Source organism: Plecotus auritus (assembly GCF_963455305.1).
Source record: "Plecotus auritus genome assembly, chromosome: 8".
Classification (NCBI taxonomy): domain Eukaryota; kingdom Metazoa; phylum Chordata; class Mammalia; order Chiroptera; family Vespertilionidae; genus Plecotus; species Plecotus auritus.
Genome location: NC_137782.1, coordinates 13,124,112 through 13,142,004, shown reverse-complemented (window position 1 = coordinate 13,142,004; position 17,893 = coordinate 13,124,112). Strand labels below are relative to the sequence as shown.

Here is a 17,893-nt window from a genome sequence, read left to right as displayed (position 1 = left end):
AGTGCCAGGTTAAACCTGACTGCATATTAACTCATGTAGCCCTCAGAATAGCCTACCAGGTAAGTGCTATCATTCTCCCCATTTCACAGATGAGAAAACTGAGGCCTGAGAGAGGACCTAACGGGCCCAAACTCTCCCAGCAGGTGAGGTGGAGCTGGGGCCTGCCTACCGGCCTGTGCTTTCAACCCTGGCTGCTCTCCAGAGCCCCTACACTTCCCGGAACCTGCCTCGGAGCCAGTTAGCCTTGCTAAGAATGTATACCTGTGTGGGGGAGGACACAGGGGACGCAGCAGGGCAGCAGAAACCCTTACTGGGGTGCCCTCCTAGCGGAAGGCTTCGGCTCAGGCCCCCGACTGCAGGAAAATCAGAAGTGGGGCACTCAGTTCCGCTGCACTCTTGCTGTGTGATGTCCAGCCCCTTTGTGACTGTCAGTCAGGGAGTGTGTGTGTGGGCGGGGAGGGTGCACGTGTACATGAGTGTGCGGGTCTCCTGCTGCCTCTTCAAGGTCACGACCCCCTGGAGGGCAGCTCTCAGTGCACATTGCCCACACAGCCCCAGGCAGTAGGTGCTAAATAACCCGAGGCGCCTCCCAGTTGAATGCAGCAGCGAAAGGCTATTCCAGGCTCCGACCCCCGTGGCCTTCTGCTCAGGCCTCAGCTGTGTTACCACAGCGCAGGGCAGCCAGCGGGCGCTTGGCAATGGCTCTCTGGGAAGTGATGGAAAGAATCACGTACCTTTCACAGGCTCATAAATCGCCCCCCACCCCCAGCCCGTCGGTAAAAATACTTCCTCCTGATGGTGTTCTCCATTTGCACGGGGTTTATTGAAACTGGGAAAAAGGTCCAGTTTTAGTGAGCAGATGTCAAGATGCGTTCTTTGTGGGGTGTGGTTGATAATAATTTCATTAGCCCAGTTTTGGGGCGGGGGGTGGGGGGGAGGAGAGGTGTTAATTCTTTTTTTATTAAAATACACCATCTTCTTCCCCATGTCTGTCCCCTGGGTGAAGCCCAGTTTCCCACCTGCACCCCAGCAGCCTCGGCCTGGCTGCCGCTATTATTGGAAAAGAAAATGCAGAGTTATTTTCATGCAGCCATGGCTTGGGACACATGTTGATGGTTCCTGTAGGTACCAGACACTGGGGAGGGGGCAGGCCCCCCCGGGAACTCACCCAGCGTGTCCCCCGAAGGACCACGATGTTCTGGCCCACAGAGGCACATGTCACCTTCTGGGCCCCAGTCCCAGCTCCAGGAGGCTTCAGGGAAAGTCTGCCAGAAGTCAAGGTGAGGGGTAGGATGGTGTGGTTGGGAGCAGCTGGGAGGAAGGGCCTCCAGCCCCTCACACAGAAGGGAAGAGGTCTCGCCAGGTGAGCCCGTCTCCCCGCTTCTTGTCCAGCCACCGGCCGCAGCTGAAGATGGTGGCCACGCCCGAGCTGGTGTTGGTGACCTCCACCTTGTCCACCAGCCAGCCCGAGCAGTAGCCGCTGCTGTCGTGCTCCACGCGCACCTTGCGCAGCTCGCCCAGGTCCAGCGTCTCCAGGAAGAAGTGGTTGGTGCTGCCCCGCTCGAAGAGGTTGCGCATTTTCTGCTTCAGCTCCCGCTTGCCCGTGTCCCCGTTCGACCCGAAGATGGTCACAAAGACGTTGGCGTCTGTGCCTGCCCCGGGCTCGTAGCCGGTCGTCACGATGACCTCGTACTTGACCGGCACCAGGCTCTGGACCCTGCTGGCAAAGCTCTCGGTCGTCTTGGTGACTTCGAATACCTTGAAGTACTTCCTCTTCCTCTTGAGGGGGATGAGGGTGTCACAGTTAAAGAAGTACCTGGGGGGCGGGAGGGGAAGCTCAGTAGACACCAGCCGGGCTCACACCCTCCCAGGACCCCTGTTCCTCCACAGAGACTTCGTCCCAAGGGACAGGATATAGGGCCGGAAATGTCTGCATTAGAGCATGAGGATTGAGTTTTGTTTATCTTAACTTCCAGAGTGCTCTCCACCCATCCAGCTGCCTTTTTTGTTTTTTTTAATTCTCCTTTTATGTTCTCCTTTTGCTGTTGTGCATTTTCATCTAAAATGGGTTTGGTGAAAATGCTGCAGCCAAATGAGCCACCTGATTAGGGTGAAAATCCTCACACTCCCTATCTGATCCACCAGCCAGTTCCAATGAGCTGCTCTGTAACATAGAGCAGAACCAGCCCACCTGGAAAAGTAGGCAGGGTTCACTCTCTGCCCGGCTGCCCGTTGGTCCAAGTCACCACTGTCTGCCACCTGGACACATCAGCCTCCCAGCCCGTCTCCCTGCTTCTCGTTCCCCACGGTCAGTTCTCTACGCAGCAGCCCAGTGACTTATATTTCCAACCCCGGGTAGATATAAGCCCAAGAATGCCATTCCTCTGCTCAGAAGCCCCCAATGCTTTCCCTAGTTTTGCAAAAATCACCACCTTTCAAAGGCCTGCAAGACCCTCTTGATCTGACCCTCCTCCCACTGTTGACCTTCCCGACCCATCACCTGCTCTTCTCTTCTAAGCTCATTCCACGCCAGCCATGCTGATCCCCTCACTCCCTCAAAGGGGATGAATGTTTCACCCGATGTCACTGTCAGAGGCAGTTGCAGGGTTCGGAGTGACAATCCCAGCCAAAGCCAAATGGAATCATGGCTATAGAATGTGCTCCCAAATTCCTCGCAGTTGGCTAAGTTGAAGTGTGTGTGTATGTGTGTGTGTGTGTGTGTGTGTGTGTGTGTGTGTGTGTGTGTACATGCTCTTGGCTGCAGGGTTTATGGGTTAAGAGAAAGTCCCCCATTGAAGAAGCCACCATAATCAGAAGCAAGATCAGGGCCAAGAGCAACTTCTTGCACCAAAAAGTCCCCTCCCTAATGCCATTCCAACCCCACATCTCCTCAATTTTGGCAACGAGTCCAATAATTACCAAAAGAGAAGTCAGAGAGCACAGCAGAAAAACAGTGCATAGGTGTAAGGGGGGCTGGAGTCTGCCACCTGTGTGACCTTGGGCAAGTCAGACCCCCTACCCAGACCTTGATTTTCCCATTGGCAATGCTATAGACTTTGAATGAACTGCTATGTATTCTTCCCACTCCAAACTACTACTTTATTATTATTATTATTTTAGGTTAACTCTTATTTTTTTATTCCTTTTTAATTTTTTAAAAAATATATTTTATTGATTTTTTACAGAGAGGAAGGGAGAGAGATAGAAAGTTAGAAACATCGATGAGAGAGAAACATCGATCAGCTGCCTCATGCACACCTCCTACTGGGGATGTGCCCTCAACCAAGGTACATGCCCTTGACTGGAATTGAATCTGGGACCTTTCAGTTTGCAGGCCGACCCTCTATCCATTGAGCCAAAAATGGGTTAGGGCCTTTTCACTTTTTTAAAAAATATTTTTATTGGTTTGAGAGGGAGAGAGAGAGAGAGAGAGAGAGAGAGAGAGAGAGAGAGAGAGAGAGAGAGAGAGAGAGAAACATTGATCATTTGCTTCCCACCCATACACGCCCCAAGCTGGGATCGAACCTACAACCTAGGTATTGTGTTCGGACTGGGAATCAAACTTGCAACCTTTTGGTGTCCGGGACGATGCTGCAGCCAACTGAGCCACCCGGGTAGGGCGAAAATCAAACCCATTTTAGATGAAAATCCAGAACAGCAAAAAGGCTTGGTTTTCTGCAAACTTACTAACTGCCAGGGTTTTGCATTCTTGCATCTCATTAACTCCCATAACAGCCCTGAGCTGTAGGCATCATCCCCTCATTTCACAGAAAGGGAAACTAAGGCTTTGGGAAGAGAAGTCACTGCTCAAGGTGACCCAGAACCGGGGCCCAGAGCCAGCCTGCCTGGCCACTGAAGGGCCCGCTATTTAAAGATACTTCGAAGGACATCCTTATTCTGCTTGGAGTTCTGTCCTCCCCCAATTTATCTTGATAAATCTGGATTGTTGTTACAAAGCGCACTTTCTTAGTGGGGGAGACACTTGCATTCTTTGTTTGAAAATTTCTTTAAAATGTATTTCTTTATGCATATGCTCTCTAATATACATAATTCTATATAAACGCACAGATCGTGTGATCATATGCATGTTTTTCTAAATTCACTCCTTTTCTTTTCCTCTTTTTGCTTGGTGCTAGCTCCTTTTTTTCTCCCTCATTTCCATGTCAGCATCCCACAGTCACCTCAGATAACCCATCACAATGGCAAGTGGATCTTGCCCAATTCCCCTCCATTTCACCAACCCTGCCCAGACACACACACACACACACACACACACACACACGCACGCACACACACGCACACGCACGCACACGCACACACACGAAGGACGTCAGTGTTCCATGTACAAAATGGCATCAGGCAATACATGTTTTTCTGTATCTTGCTTTCCTCACTCAACAGTCCTTCCTGGGACTTGCTCCAAGTCATCTGGTACATATTTAATTCATAATTTTTAATGGCTGAAAACTCTTCCCTGGTGTATCCATAAGAAGATGTTTTCTAATAGACATAATTGTACGATCACCAAGCCGCAGGACCTCAGGGCTTTGTGGGATCAAGACTAGCTGGGGAAGGACACGAGCCAGGTTGTTCCCCCTGAAAGTAGCGGGGAGGTCATCAGTAAGAGTAAAGGCAAAAGCAGAGAATAACAAACACAAAAGTAATTGAATACATGAAAAAACGTGAGGAATAGGATCACACTTCTGGGAACAGTGTGTCTGATAGGAAAATGCCAGAGAGAACTGGTCACCAAAGGCTCATGATGGCCTCCTCGGATGGGTAGGGCTTTGGGGAATCTTTGCTTTCTTTTACACACTCCCTTGGTATTGTTTGAATTTTTACGATGATTATGTATCACATATGATATTGGGATAGGAGAATGAAGCTGTTTCTGGTCTTAAAAAAAAAAAAAGAAAGAAACACAAGCCTCTCTGTGTGTCCTTCCTCCGGAATCCTGAGGATGTGAGTGACAAAGAAAAGCTGGTCACAAAGGAACACATGTTGCCGCAGAGGAGCCAGAACTGGGAAAGGTTGGGAGATGGAAATTTGACATTATCATGTTCATAAGAGCTTGAGATTAAATTCACGTGCAATTCATGGGATACCAACTATTACGGTGACTGTGGTGGTTGGGGAGGAACTGTGGGAGCACATCAGGGCTAGGGAGTGGCTTTTACAATGGCAGCATGCCAGTACACGCTAGACCAGTGGCATGCCATCGGCACAATGACTAAACATGCCTGCACAGTCCCCCTTCTGGATGGAGTGACATTTCTGGGGGTGAAAGGCTGTCTTCCAGCAGCAACCACAGGCCTGAGACCTGCACAGGCCCTGGGCTGGAGCCGGACTTCTGAGAGCCCCAGGCTGCACCCTGCATCCCCCTGCCTCCTGGCTCTAGAGAGCATCAGCTCGCCTCCCAGAAGAGGCTGAGGCACAGAGAGCTGATGGGTTATTGCCCGAGGCCACACAGCTGACCCACGGTAGCTCTGACATCTGGGGGTCTGGACACCCTGCACCCTCTTCCCTTTGGGAAGAGCCCTGCCCTGAGGACCTCCCTTCCTCCCCACCCAGCCTGAGGACAAACGAACAAAAGGCCACCCTCTTGAGGGTGAAGGAAAAGAGGCTCCCCTGGGAGTGGAGGCTTCTTTGCACTGTTTGAGAAATCCCACAGCTCGGCCCCAGGATGGTGGGACGGGAAGTTCCTGGGCTGGGCCTTCGCTTCCCCTCCTCCCAAGACCGGAAGGTGAGGGTGGTGCTGAGGTCTCTGGCTGTCTCTCGTTCACAGTGTCCATTTAGAGCGAACTCAAATGATGACTATTTCATTTCATTATTGTATCGAGAAGCAGCATTTTGTGTTGTTTATGTTGGGGGTTTGCGGAGGAGCAGAGCAGCAGCCGTGTTCCCTGTGGCCCGGGGGGCAGTCACTGGCTGCAGGAGGAGCTCTGAGCTGACCCTGGCTTGCTGGTGAGTCAGGGACCCTTCGGGGTCCTCTGCCCCAGCTCCAAGTCCTCCCTGTGCTGCTCCCAGCAGCCATGCCCCGCGACTCCTCCAGGACCTACTACTCCCCAGCTGTCCTTCTCTAGCAGAGCAACAAGAGCATTGGAGCCCCAAGGGAAGCTGCGATGGCCTGAACTGTGTTCCCTCAAACTCACATGCTGAAGCCTGAATCCCCAGTGTGGTGGTATTTGAAGACAGGGCCTTCGGGAGATAAGTAGGCTTAGATAAATTTATGAGGGTGGGGGCCCCAAGATGGGATTAGCACCCCTAAAAGAAGAGAAAGAGACACCAGGGCTCACTCTCTTTCTCTGCCAAGTGAGGACACAGCAAGCCAGGAGGCGAGGCCTCATCGGAACCCAAACCACGCTGGCACCCTGGCCTCGGACTTCTGGCCTCCAGACAGGGAGCAGCCACCCAATCCTGGTACTTGGGTAAGGCAGCCTGAGCTGGGTAAGACAGAAGCCCAGAGGTCAGACCCTTCCCTGCCAGTTCCCAAAGGGGGGCTTGTCAGAGGGGGCTGATGCCTGGGGCCTGCAGGCTGCAGGTTGAGCATGGACAGACATTATTTGAGGAGCTTGGGCTCCTGAAGGCTGGAGCCTGCAGTTGAGGGGCCTGCCTGGGTCCCGCAGGCCTGCACCTGACTGCTTCTGTCTGGTGTGCTTACCAAGAAAGGCGTGGCCTGGGCAGGGCCAGCCCCCAAAATCTACACAAAGTCCTGAGGGGCCAGCAGCAGTTTTGTGGGATGCCCCAGCCAGAGCCGTGACCTCAGCTCTCACTCACTCCTCGGGCCCACCCTCCCTGAGGCAAGCATGGCCCTTAGCTTCTTCTCCCTCCTCCCCTGGTGCCTTTGCAGTGTCTTTCCTGCCTTCCAGAACCTCAGGCTCTTTTCTGGCTTCCAGCGTGGTTCCCAAGTGGTTTTAATTAGACAATCTGATAACTGTGGACGGTTACCCAGGAAACTAAGACTCTTAATCCTCCAAAAATGCCTGAGTCCCCAGGAAGGCCCTGGTGGGGGGAAGACAAAGCTCTTTATTGAAGGTGGGTATGGTGTTACCCCAGCTGTCTCTGGCCCCGGCCCTGCCCACATGGATGGTGGCCTTTCACTATGACCGTGGAAGGAGCAGGCTTCAAAGCTGTATTTCTTTGTCATTATACAGTGATGGGAGGGAGGGGAAGGAATGTCTCCGTTGTCTGGCACTGTCTGACTTGCTCAGCATTAGTTCTTCCAAAGCATCAATGGATAAAAGGCTGAGCACCTAAGGGCATCTGGCCTAGTCCCCAGCCCCCGGAGTAGGCCTATGGTTCAGATAGCTCCAGTCCAGTACACCTGCCTCTTCCCTTCCTGCCTCCTGAATGAGGTGACACCTCCCTGGACTGTGCTGTCTTCCCCACAGCCCAGCCTCAGGCTCCTGCTGGGGGCGAGGGCAGGCGGAACACACTTACACATTGCCGTACTCCATCTCAGTGATGGTGATGGTCTTGACGTGCCAGAGCAGCTCTCTCTTGGGGATGAACCGCTCCTCCCTGGCAAGGTGGCCCACGCAGATGGCAGCAAGGTCCCCCAAGTAGACGCTGTCAAACTCAAATGTGTCTGTGGTCCCCCTGCAGGACATAAAGATGTGGCCAATGAGAACTGCCCGTGCCCACTAACAGAAGGAAGCATTTATTGAGTTCCTACGGTATTCTAGGCTCTGGTCTGAGGAACAGGAACAGAATGGCAAGAGCTGATGTCAGGTCTCCATCCCTTGAGGGGTTCAGGCTATGTTTTGTAGAAGACAATCACCACCATTAGAAAGTCCTGCCTGCTGCCTGGCCCCAGCACCAGTGGATGGCAACAACGCATGGGGTTGAGAGCAGTTGAGGCCCTGGGCCCTGGGCGTTGGCCAGAGAAGGTGATGGGATGAGAGAGGGAGGGAAGAGTCCTCTGATGTGGACCCAAATTGGCAAAGCCATGAGATGGAAAGAGTGGGGTGGGGAGGTGCAGACATGTCTGGGGGGAGTGCTGGCTTGGCTGCAGGCTGGGTCCAGTGAGGGAACTGCAATAGAAAGGAGGTGGGAGATGCCTGGCCAGAGTGGCTCAGTGGTTGAGAGTGGTTCAATTCCCTGTCAGGGCACATGCCCAGGTTGCGGGCTCGATCCCCACTGTGGGCTGTGCAGGAGGCAGCTGATCAATGATTCTCTCTCATCATTGATGTTTTTCTCTCTTTCTCCCTCTCCTTCCTCTCTGAAATCAATAAAAATACATGAAAGGAAGAAAGAAAGAAAGAAAGAAAGAAAGAAAGAAAGAAAGAAAGAAAGAAAGAAAGAAAGGAAGAAAGGTGAAATGCAGCCGTCTGTGGTCTGTAAGTGCCAATCAGAGTTCAGACTTTGTCCTGACGTAGAGGGAGTTTAAATAAAAGGCAGGTGAGTTATGGGAGGGAGAGACTTTATTGAAGCAATGTTGGAGAGAGTGGGGAGATGAAGTGGGCATCTGAGCAGCTCAGAGGCAGCTCGGATGGGGGAGGGGGTGAGATTCTCCAGGCTGTGTCTGCCAATAGGGAGCTGTGAGTGGAGGCCCCTTTATAGGAGACCCAATTTTGGTTTTCCTACAAAGAACCTTGGAGGCTGTCCCTTCCCTTCCTCCTTCTAATCAGAACTTAATTTGATGCTGTCTTCCATGCTTCTGCAATTGTACAGGCGGAAGTCCTCCTTTTCAAACAGACCGAAAGTTCCTTGTCTGTGTGGACATGGGATAAAAAAGTCTGCAGTGATCTAGGTCTTGTTGCACAGTGGGGTCTCTTTAATTAATTAACTAGTTGTTGCTGTAGCTTTCTGTTAACTTTTTTTTTTTTTAAATTGGCATATCTTTGATATATAACATTGTGTAGATGTAAGGTGTACAACACATTAATTTGATAACATATATTGTACTATGATTGCCAGGACAGTGATAATTAGCATTTCAATCACATTATGTAATCATCCTTTCTTTTTAGTGGCTGGAATAATTAGGTTCTAGTCTCTTATGGGGGACTCTCTTTATTTTTTTATAATATATTTTTATTGATTTCAGAGAGGGAGAGAGATATAGAAACATCAATGATGAGAGAGAATCATTGATAGGCTGCCTCCTGCACGGCCCACAGTGGGGATCGAGTTTGCAACTCGGCATATGCCCTAACCCGGAATTGAACTGCGACCTCCTGGTTCAGAGGTTGACGTTCAACCACTGAGCAACACCAGCAAGGCCGGTGGACTCGCTTTAAATGGTAGTCCCCTCCTAGCTTTTCCTTTATAAACTTCCTGTTCATCCCGAGGAGGTCCCATAGAGTCAGCACACAGTAGGTACTCAATAAGCACTTGCAGTTTAAACCCATTAATATGTTTATGACCCCCAGCAGGGGGATTCATCCTTGGGGTTCCTCTCTTACCCACCCCACCCCCATGCCCCTGTGGTCACCCCTTTTCCTACTTCCTAAAGGCCCGCTGTCTGGAAGAATTTTCCACGAGAAACTCTTTGGATCGGTTCTTCCTGCCCTCCAGGATGAGCCAGACGTTCTCCCTGGTTTCGCCTCCGTTGCCCGTTTCTATGACGATCTCGTAGGCTGCAGCGGAGAAGGTGGGAGAGGGTCAGCGGAGGGGAAGCAGCGCCCACCATCAGGGCAGGAGTTTGATGGCTGCTCCCTCCAGGGCCTACATTTGATTTTAGACCAAGTCTGGGGTGGGAGGGGAGGTTAAAATGGCCACAACTGAGGCACTAAAAATAGAACCTGTCCTGATTTGGGGGGCTAGAATGGTGCTCCCATTTTATGTATAGTAGCAGCCTCTTTGCATGGGGAACATGGTAGCTGCTGGGCCTGGCCCCCTGACACACAAAGCGAGATCATAGGCAAATAATAGGGCGGAGAGGTGGGGCCCCACTCCTGGAAGGGTCTGGAAAGCCCCAGGCAGGCAAGACTCTAGGATAGCCTCAACTCTCTGCAGCAAGCAGTCCCACCCCCATCTTGTCTCAGTTTTCACTCTGGTTTCAGCTCAGTGTCAGTCACAGCCTCTCACTCACTTCCCTCGAGCTTGTCTGCATTCATGCCATTTGTCAGTGCTGGGCTGGACTCTGGGTGATACAGGGACGCAATCTCTAGTCCCAGACACACAGGCACAGATTATACCACAGGACAGAACGTGGGAGCCCTGTGACAAAGGGCCCAAGTACCATGAGGCAAGAGGAAAAACCTGGCTCCCTGTTAGTTCTCTCAGCACCTAGAACTTTCTCCCTTGCTCACTCCAACCACTCCGCCTCCCTCTGAGCTGTCCCCAGAGTACTGAGGCGGGCTGCTGCCTTAGAGTTCTGCAATGATGGTTCCCTCTGTCTGCACCGCTCCCCCGCCCACCCATATCACCCATATCGGTTTGGCTCACTCCTTCAGCTTCTATTTCTTATTCAAGTGTTACCACCTTCGGTCTGCCTCAACCACCACATCTAAAATTGCAACCTGATCCTCCCCGCCCCCGCCCCCGCAGCACTTCTAGATTGCTTTATCTATTATTTTCTTGTGTCCCTATCACCTAGAACCTTCTAAAATGCTATGTAATTTACTTATTACTTTATTGTTTATTGAATTCCCTCCCACCTGAATGCAAGCTCCCTGAGGGCAAGGGTCTTCATTTTGCTCGCTGATGGGCCCCACATGCCCAGAACAGTGCCCAGCACAGAGGCATTCAGTAAATATTTGATGAGCAAATGAATGAATGATTGGGCTAATCACAGGACTCTTCGCGAAGGAGGTGGCATTTCACCTTGGGCTTGAAGAAGAGCCATGACTATGATCAGCAGAAAGTGGAGGAATGTTCTAGGCAGTGGGAGAAGCATGAGAAGATACTGAGGGGTGTAGCAGGGGCTTGAAGTCCACAGGATCCAGACCTGATTCCTGGGGTCAAGGCCAGGGATGGAGCTGGCACACAGACAGACACAATAAATATCTGTTCGGAGTGTCCCTATGCATGAAGCTCTTACTGCTGTAAATTAATTGGTGAGGATTTGGGGTTCTGAATCCAAAGGGGATAGCTCTGTTTCTGTGCCTTTATCTCGGAGACGTGATGAAGACAATTAAGCGAAGGGATGGCTATGCCTGCTGCTCAGTGTAATGTCCATCCCAGGCCCTCAGCAACATTTTTGCCTTTGTGACTTTTCTCAAGGAGATTCTCTGCTACCTGAAACAAATAGGATGAATCTGAGCAAAGACTCAGGTAGTCCACAACAGGAAGAGACATCCAGAGAGCACTTAACACCTGGAGAAGGGTGGGGCTTGCAGAGCCCAGCCTAGGTCAGAGAGAATGTAAAATTGCTGAGTCACTATCAGGGACTAGAACCCTGACAGGGCAGAGAGTGGTCCCACTTCTCCCAACGTTTTTTTTCCCATTAGAGGGGGAGATGTGTTCTGCAAACCAAATGCCTGTGAGTTCAAAGTGGATCCTGGCGTTGGTAAGGAAATGGTTTGGAGCAGGGAGCTCGAGGAACCTCCATGCTCACTGCAATGACCTCAAGGAGGAGATGTGAGAAATGATGCAGATGGAGGGATGTGGACTGCAACTCATTCTTTTCTCAGGGTCCTGAAAGTAAGGGACAGAGGTAAGACATGTAAGTGAGGACATTTAGGTAGACTTTTAGAAACAAATGTTGCTGGTTGCATCAATGGTCTTCTGAGAGGAAGTTTCATTCAACATATTTTCACCTTGCCCTCTTTCCCAAGTCATCAGGCACTTGATAAAATGTGGAGGCCTGACTCTCAACTTGTTGATAGGCTGCTAGGAGGAAATAGAGGAGACACAGGAGGATGGGGGACCTGAAAGAGCAGGCAGGTAGCAGGGGTGAGCCCAGTCCAGTAGGGGTCAATGTAAGGCTTACCACAGGGCCAGCAGACCTACAGGACAAGCCCAGGTGGAGAAGGGGAGCCACCATGTGAGTCACCAGCATGAAGACTCACAAGCAAAGCTACCCTGAGCTCAGGAAGCATGAGAGTGGTTCAAATGGCAGGATTGGCGAGACGGGCAGACCACCTTTTACATCCTGCGTGTGGTCTGGGCCTGGCATCTGCAGAGGGAGATGGACAAGCAATCCAGAATACACTAAGAAGAGCCAATATGTCACGTGACCAGCTGCTGAATAAATAGCTGTCTGTCTTGAGGCAAGACATGCAGGGCACGTGATGCTGTGGAGGAGTGCCAGGGCAGGACCCTGGGCTTCCAGCGGGCACCTGGAACTTCCAGCTTCCTATCGCCTTCCCTACCTCATGTTGCCAGGAACATTCTCTACTCTGGGGAGCTCCTACGTGGTGAGGATGGGGCCCCTCCTGGCCAGTCAGAATCTTCCTCTGGGGGATACTCTCTTCCCTTCCATGGAGGCTATTGAGCTAGAAGGCTATGGGTTGGGGTGGCCAGCAGCCATCTTCCCACAATGCTGAGAAAAAAAGCCGTTGAGAAGAAAAGGGGTTTGGAGACACTGAAACCACTGGGGACACTGAAATCACAGCCTTGAGACAGCTCCACCTCAGACTTCCAAGTTCTGGGAACCAGTACACACCCTTTTTGCTGTAGCCAGCTTAGTGTTGGGGTTCAGACATGTACAACCAAGAGTCCTGGCCACTCCTGAAGTTTTCTGTTTGACCTCACTGGGACTGCCAAAGGATAGAAGTTTCAGGAACATGACTGTGAAGATGGGTTTTCTAACAGCTGCCTGGTGAAGCAGTGAGTTGCCTATCCCTGGGCAGCTGGACATCACCAGACTGTTTTTGGGCTGACTGACCAGGCCTAAGGGCCCCACAAGAGGGGAAATGGAAAATGATAGCTGTAAAGAGGGAAGCATGGGTCCAGCCTGAGAGACCTTATTTGCCCTTCCAGGTGTGTGAGTTCTCGTGTGCATGCGTGCATGTACAGGTGTGCATGCATGTATGTGCACAAATGAGCATGTGATCCTACTATCCAGGCCTTAGTCTGTATCAATTACAATGGAATCCCAGGGGGTAGGACCTGGGCATCAGTATTATTTAAAGATTGCCAGTGGTTTTCAGCTTCAGCTGCACATTAGATCAAGTGCAGAGGCACATGCTTGCAGAGGGCTGGGAGCAGCTTCCAGAACTGCTATCAAGAATTGGAGGTGGAAGTTCTGGGAACCAGTACACACCCTTTTTGCTGTAGCCAGCTTAGTGTTGGGGTTGAGACATGTACAACCAAGGGAGCAGGAGGATAAATGATGTGGAGCAATCCATCAATCTGGAGTGCCAGCCAGGCTCAATACTGATAAGACCTCCTGTGGTGGTTCAGAGTCCAGAGCTAGGAATCAGGTCACCTGGGTGCTACTAGCTACCCATGGGCCTTAGGTGTATCACTTCACCTCTTTGGATTTTTGATTCCCTTACCCGTGAGAGAGAGGTGTGCATTGGCTCGCAGGGAGGGAGTCGGGCTGTGAGGACCTAAGGTGAACATAGGTGGGGAGTGCTTTCCGCATATGAAGCTCTGTTCAAGTACCAGAGGGTGTTTGTTGTCACAAGCTGAGTGCCCAGAGGTGCCCCTGGTCACAGACACCGAATGTAAGTGCCGCAAGGGCAGGGTCTCTGTTTTATTCATTGGTGTGTCCCCAGAGCTCAGAATAGGCTGTGGCACTTAGTAGGTGCTCAATAAGCATGTGCCAAATGGTTAAACAAAGGGAGCCAAGGGATGGCTGTTTGGCTCCAGCTGCATCCTTGGTTCCCATCAGGATGAGCTTCCATCTAAGGACAGAGGTATGGCTGTCTGTCCGCTGTAGGGCAGTGTAAGTGGGTGCCACTCTGTCCTCTGTGGGCTCCTTATAAAGAAACCAGTCTGGGTGTCTCCTGGGCTCTGGGCCCCCGCCTTCCCATCTCCAGTTCATACACATCCTTCTAGAACTAACACACGTGCTGCCTACCCTTTGCAATCTCCCTGAAAACCCAAATCCGGCAGGTCTTAGCAGCTGTCAGGCAGGACATGTGTGAGGGAGACTCAGTGATTCTGCTCCAGGCCTCACACATCTCTCCTGCCCTGAATGCCGGTAGCGTAGGAGCCTCTGTTGCTCACCTTGGCACTGGGCGAGGGGCTTAAGTGTTCCTATTGCATAAGGGGCTTAAGTTTCTCCTTCTAACAGGATTGCGAGGCTCTGAAGAAAAGGACTGCACCTTCTTCCATTCACTGAGCACTTAACTAACTGCACACCTGTTAGGTACCAAAGCCTACAGAGCTGCCGAGGGTTGCAGACATGAGTGATTCTGTCCCTGACTTCTAGGAGCTTATAGTTGTGCAGGGACACTGTACAAAGGTTGATACCGATCAACTAGGGGTCACAGAGCAGTGTGCACCACTCATAGCATCTAAATTAAAACCAGTCACCCAGCAACACCTCATTAAGTGCAATTACAGAAGCTGGGAGTCCGCCCTCTAAATTAGTGCAGGAATCTTCATACAGACAACTTGATAAATGGGAGGTTGGCCCTCGTTTGAATGCTCCTAGGAACATCAGTGTTCAGTACCTCTCAAAGCAGTTAATCTCGTCATTTGGTAGTTTGGATGGTGTGGCAGAGATGCGTAGGTACTGATACATTTCCCAGGTGCTCTTGCATCAACATGGAGCCACATGACTAATTCTTACCAATAGAAAGTAAGTCAATGTGTTAGAGAAGGTAGGGGGGTAAGTCTTCTTTTTTCCCTTCAGCTAGAAATGTGGGAGCCACATGTTGAAAATGGCAGAGACACAGATGAGAGAGCTTGGATCCCTGAATCACAGTGTGGAAGAAAGACTTCCTGCCAAACACCAACACTGGACTGTACCTGAGTGAAAAATACATTTTGTTGTGTTAAACCACTGAGATTTGGAGTTTATCTCTTCTATAGCTGGTGTTACCTTAATAACGAAGGTTGGAAAATCTTTTCTTTACACTGGGCTCTACCTTGATGAGCCTTTTTTGTCCTGTTAGACCCAGACACTGGCATCTGTATAGAAGAAACACCTCCCTGATGGCCATCCCACCTTATGAAGTAATTACTCTTTCCCTTTAAATATCCCCTGAGGAAGGGACCAAAGAGAAAGCAGCTGGTGGAGATGCTGGCTGCCCCCACCCCCCAATACACATACACACATTCTGTTTCCAGGAAGTCTTGATTTGGCAGCTATTGCTACTGAAATCAAAGGGAAGGAGTTCATGATATAAAAATAAAACAGAGATTCTCGCCAACTTCCTTGCCCAGCCCTTAGGGCAGGGTGAGCTTGTCCCCAGTGGGTTTTTCCTCTACCTAATTAGTCCCTGAGATTCAGAGCCATGATCTGGTACCAGTATCTTGGCTGCTTCAGGTTCGCCAAACAACATTTAGGGGTTTACTTGTGTACCTCCCCAATACCTCCCCAACAGTATTTCCTTCACTGGGCAGCTGATTCCCTTCCAGTTGTAAGAGTCTCTTGTTTAGATTTGTCAACACCATTTCCCACCTCTCTCCTAAGCTAATTCCCATTTAGTTGAAGATTCAGCCCAAGCATCACAGCCAGGCTGAGCCCACTGGTAACCCCACGTACTGGTCTCCTCCAGCTCATCATGGATCTCATTGTTGGCACAGGCAAATTCGCGAACTGTCTGTCCATCCCCCTCAGTCTTGGAGAGCCAGCAGTCACATTGGAAGCGGAAGATCTCGTCGCGGGAGATGTCCTTCACATCCACGTAGCTGAGGTGCCAGCCTGGAAATATACCTGAGGGAAAGAGATCATGGTGATGGGAGGTGAATGTGCTTTCCCTCCCCTCTGACTGTGTGGTCCTAGACAGGTTCTCTATCTTCTCTAGGCCCTGGTCTCCTTGCTGATGAAACGAGGGGTTGGGTTAGATGATCTCTGAGGGCTTCTGTGGCCCAGAGAGTATAATTCTCTTGAAAGAATCCTTAACTTGGGGTTCATGAACACTTAGAGGATTTGTGTAGGGACTGAAGCAGTCTATGGGCCCAGAAAAAAATGTGCTATAATTATACAGGGACATTTTGCCAGGGATAGGATCATTGTTTTGTCAGATTCACAATGAAGTCTCTGACCCAAGAACTAGACCTCTTGGAGTTCATAAAGCTGAAGGATGAATCCTATGACTTCTTGACACCAGTGTCCACCTCGCTCACACCTATTATCCTTATAGAGTCCGTTCAGGCATCACCTCCTCCAGCAAGTCTTCCCTACTGTTCTCCCATTGCCTACTCAGCCTGTATCAGGTGTCCTTGTGCTCCTAGAACCCTGAAGACATGCCCTGATCACCCTGTTTACATGTGTTTCTTCCCATAGATCATGAGCTTTTGAGGGCAGGGACGAGGCTTATTTGTTGTTGTTTCCCCAATGCCAGCATAGAAAATGGCATGTAGTAGTTGCTTAATTAATGCCAAATGAATATTTTATGATTTTGAGAACATTCACTGTTTGACAATCAGAGGAGGGGGTCATAAACAGATATTTCTGTAGGGTACGTTGCTAAACCTGACACATCTTCCCCTAAAATTAAATAATCAGCTGTTTCTGTTGTAATTGGCAGGCATTCCTTTAGAAGTGTTCCTCAAATTACAGCCATCACATATGAATCTATGTGTATTTGCTCTGTGAACTGCATGCTATCTGCACTGTGCATTGGTTCAGTTACTCTCAACCCTTCAGTGTCCTTGAGAACTCAAAAGCTGAAGGACCACATGTGGGGAGAAATTCCAGTGGTGTAACAGGTTATGATGATAATGATTTCTGAGATCCTTTATATTTCTATGCATTCATATTATTCAAAAGAAAACATATAAAGTCATTTTGTGGTTAAAAAAATTCCTCTTTTCAGCAGAGTTTTCATTTCAGAGGAAGCAAGACAGAGCAAGATGAATTATAAAGTCAACACTCTTGTGTTGTAATTTGCTCTGTATTATAAGAGCTATCTGGTAACTGGAATTAAGGAGAAGAATTCATCATTTATCTTGATTTCCCTCTATAAACTATATTTCATAGTAACCAAATAGCCTGAGAGACAATTTTTATTAACAGAATTCTAGCTGATAAGTGGATAAGAAGTGACAATTAGAAAATCATCATTTATAACCCTAATAGATCATCACTGGATGAAGCCATGAGATGAAAACTTATGGGGGAACTTTACAATGGAGTAATCAGGCTGACAGCCCCTGGGTCCTATTGTATGTGGGTGTCAATAAGAGTAGGACTGCTGTGATGTAACATAAAGTACACAGGTCCCATTTTAAAGTCATTCTCATATCACCTATAAAGTATTCTCGCCAAAGAAAGTTGAACCTGAATCTAATTAAGCCTTGAGAGTTGGCTTCCAGGTTATAGGAAATATGGGGAATAAAGAGGCAGCAACACCACCAAGAAGCAAACAGATAGGGTCCAGGATGTGGGAATTCTATAGCTCATTGGACCCCATTCCTTCAACAAGTTAATGGCGTAGAAAAATAAAGGGAGTAGACACTGCTCTTCAGTAAAAGAGATTAAAGAGACATAAAACTAAATGTAGTGTGTGGACCTTGTTTGCATAAAGATTCAAATAAAATCAAAAGTACAGAAACATTTTTATGTTATTAAGAAAATTTCTATATGGAATGAAAATTGGATGTCACAAAAACCATTGTTAAGTGTAATAACAGCATTGTGATTTCATAAGAAAATAAGAAATATACTAAAAAGAGAAACATATTAAATATGTTTGGGATGAAATGACATGAGGTTTAGAATTTTATTTTATACTAGAGACCCTGTGCATGAAATTTGTGCATGGGGGGTGTCCCTCAGCCCAGCCTGCACTCTCTCCAATCTGGGATCCCTCTCGCAATCTGGGACCGCTTGCTCCTATCCACTCACCTGCCTGCCTGCCTGATCACTCCTAACCACTCTGCC

At 49.6% G+C, this 17,893-nt stretch overlaps 1 protein-coding gene across 3 annotated transcripts in view; it reads right to left on the bottom strand.

The window, feature by feature from the left end:
* Nucleotides 1-1,335: 1,335 nt before the first annotated feature.
* Nucleotides 1,336-17,893, bottom strand: part of LOXHD1 (lipoxygenase homology PLAT domains 1) — a gene marked incomplete at both ends in the record, with an annotated part of 104,225 nt that continues 87,667 nt past the window's right edge. For all 3 annotated transcript variants that reach the window (XM_080684111.1, XM_080684112.1, XM_080684113.1), the window contains 4 exons: nucleotides 1,336-1,816; nucleotides 7,441-7,599; nucleotides 9,449-9,581; nucleotides 15,551-15,721. In XM_080684111.1, coding sequence (XP_080540237.1) covers nucleotides 1,336-1,816; nucleotides 7,441-7,599; nucleotides 9,449-9,581; nucleotides 15,551-15,721 — 944 coding nt within the window. The remainder of the gene's footprint in view (nucleotides 1,817-7,440; nucleotides 7,600-9,448; nucleotides 9,582-15,550; nucleotides 15,722-17,893) is intronic.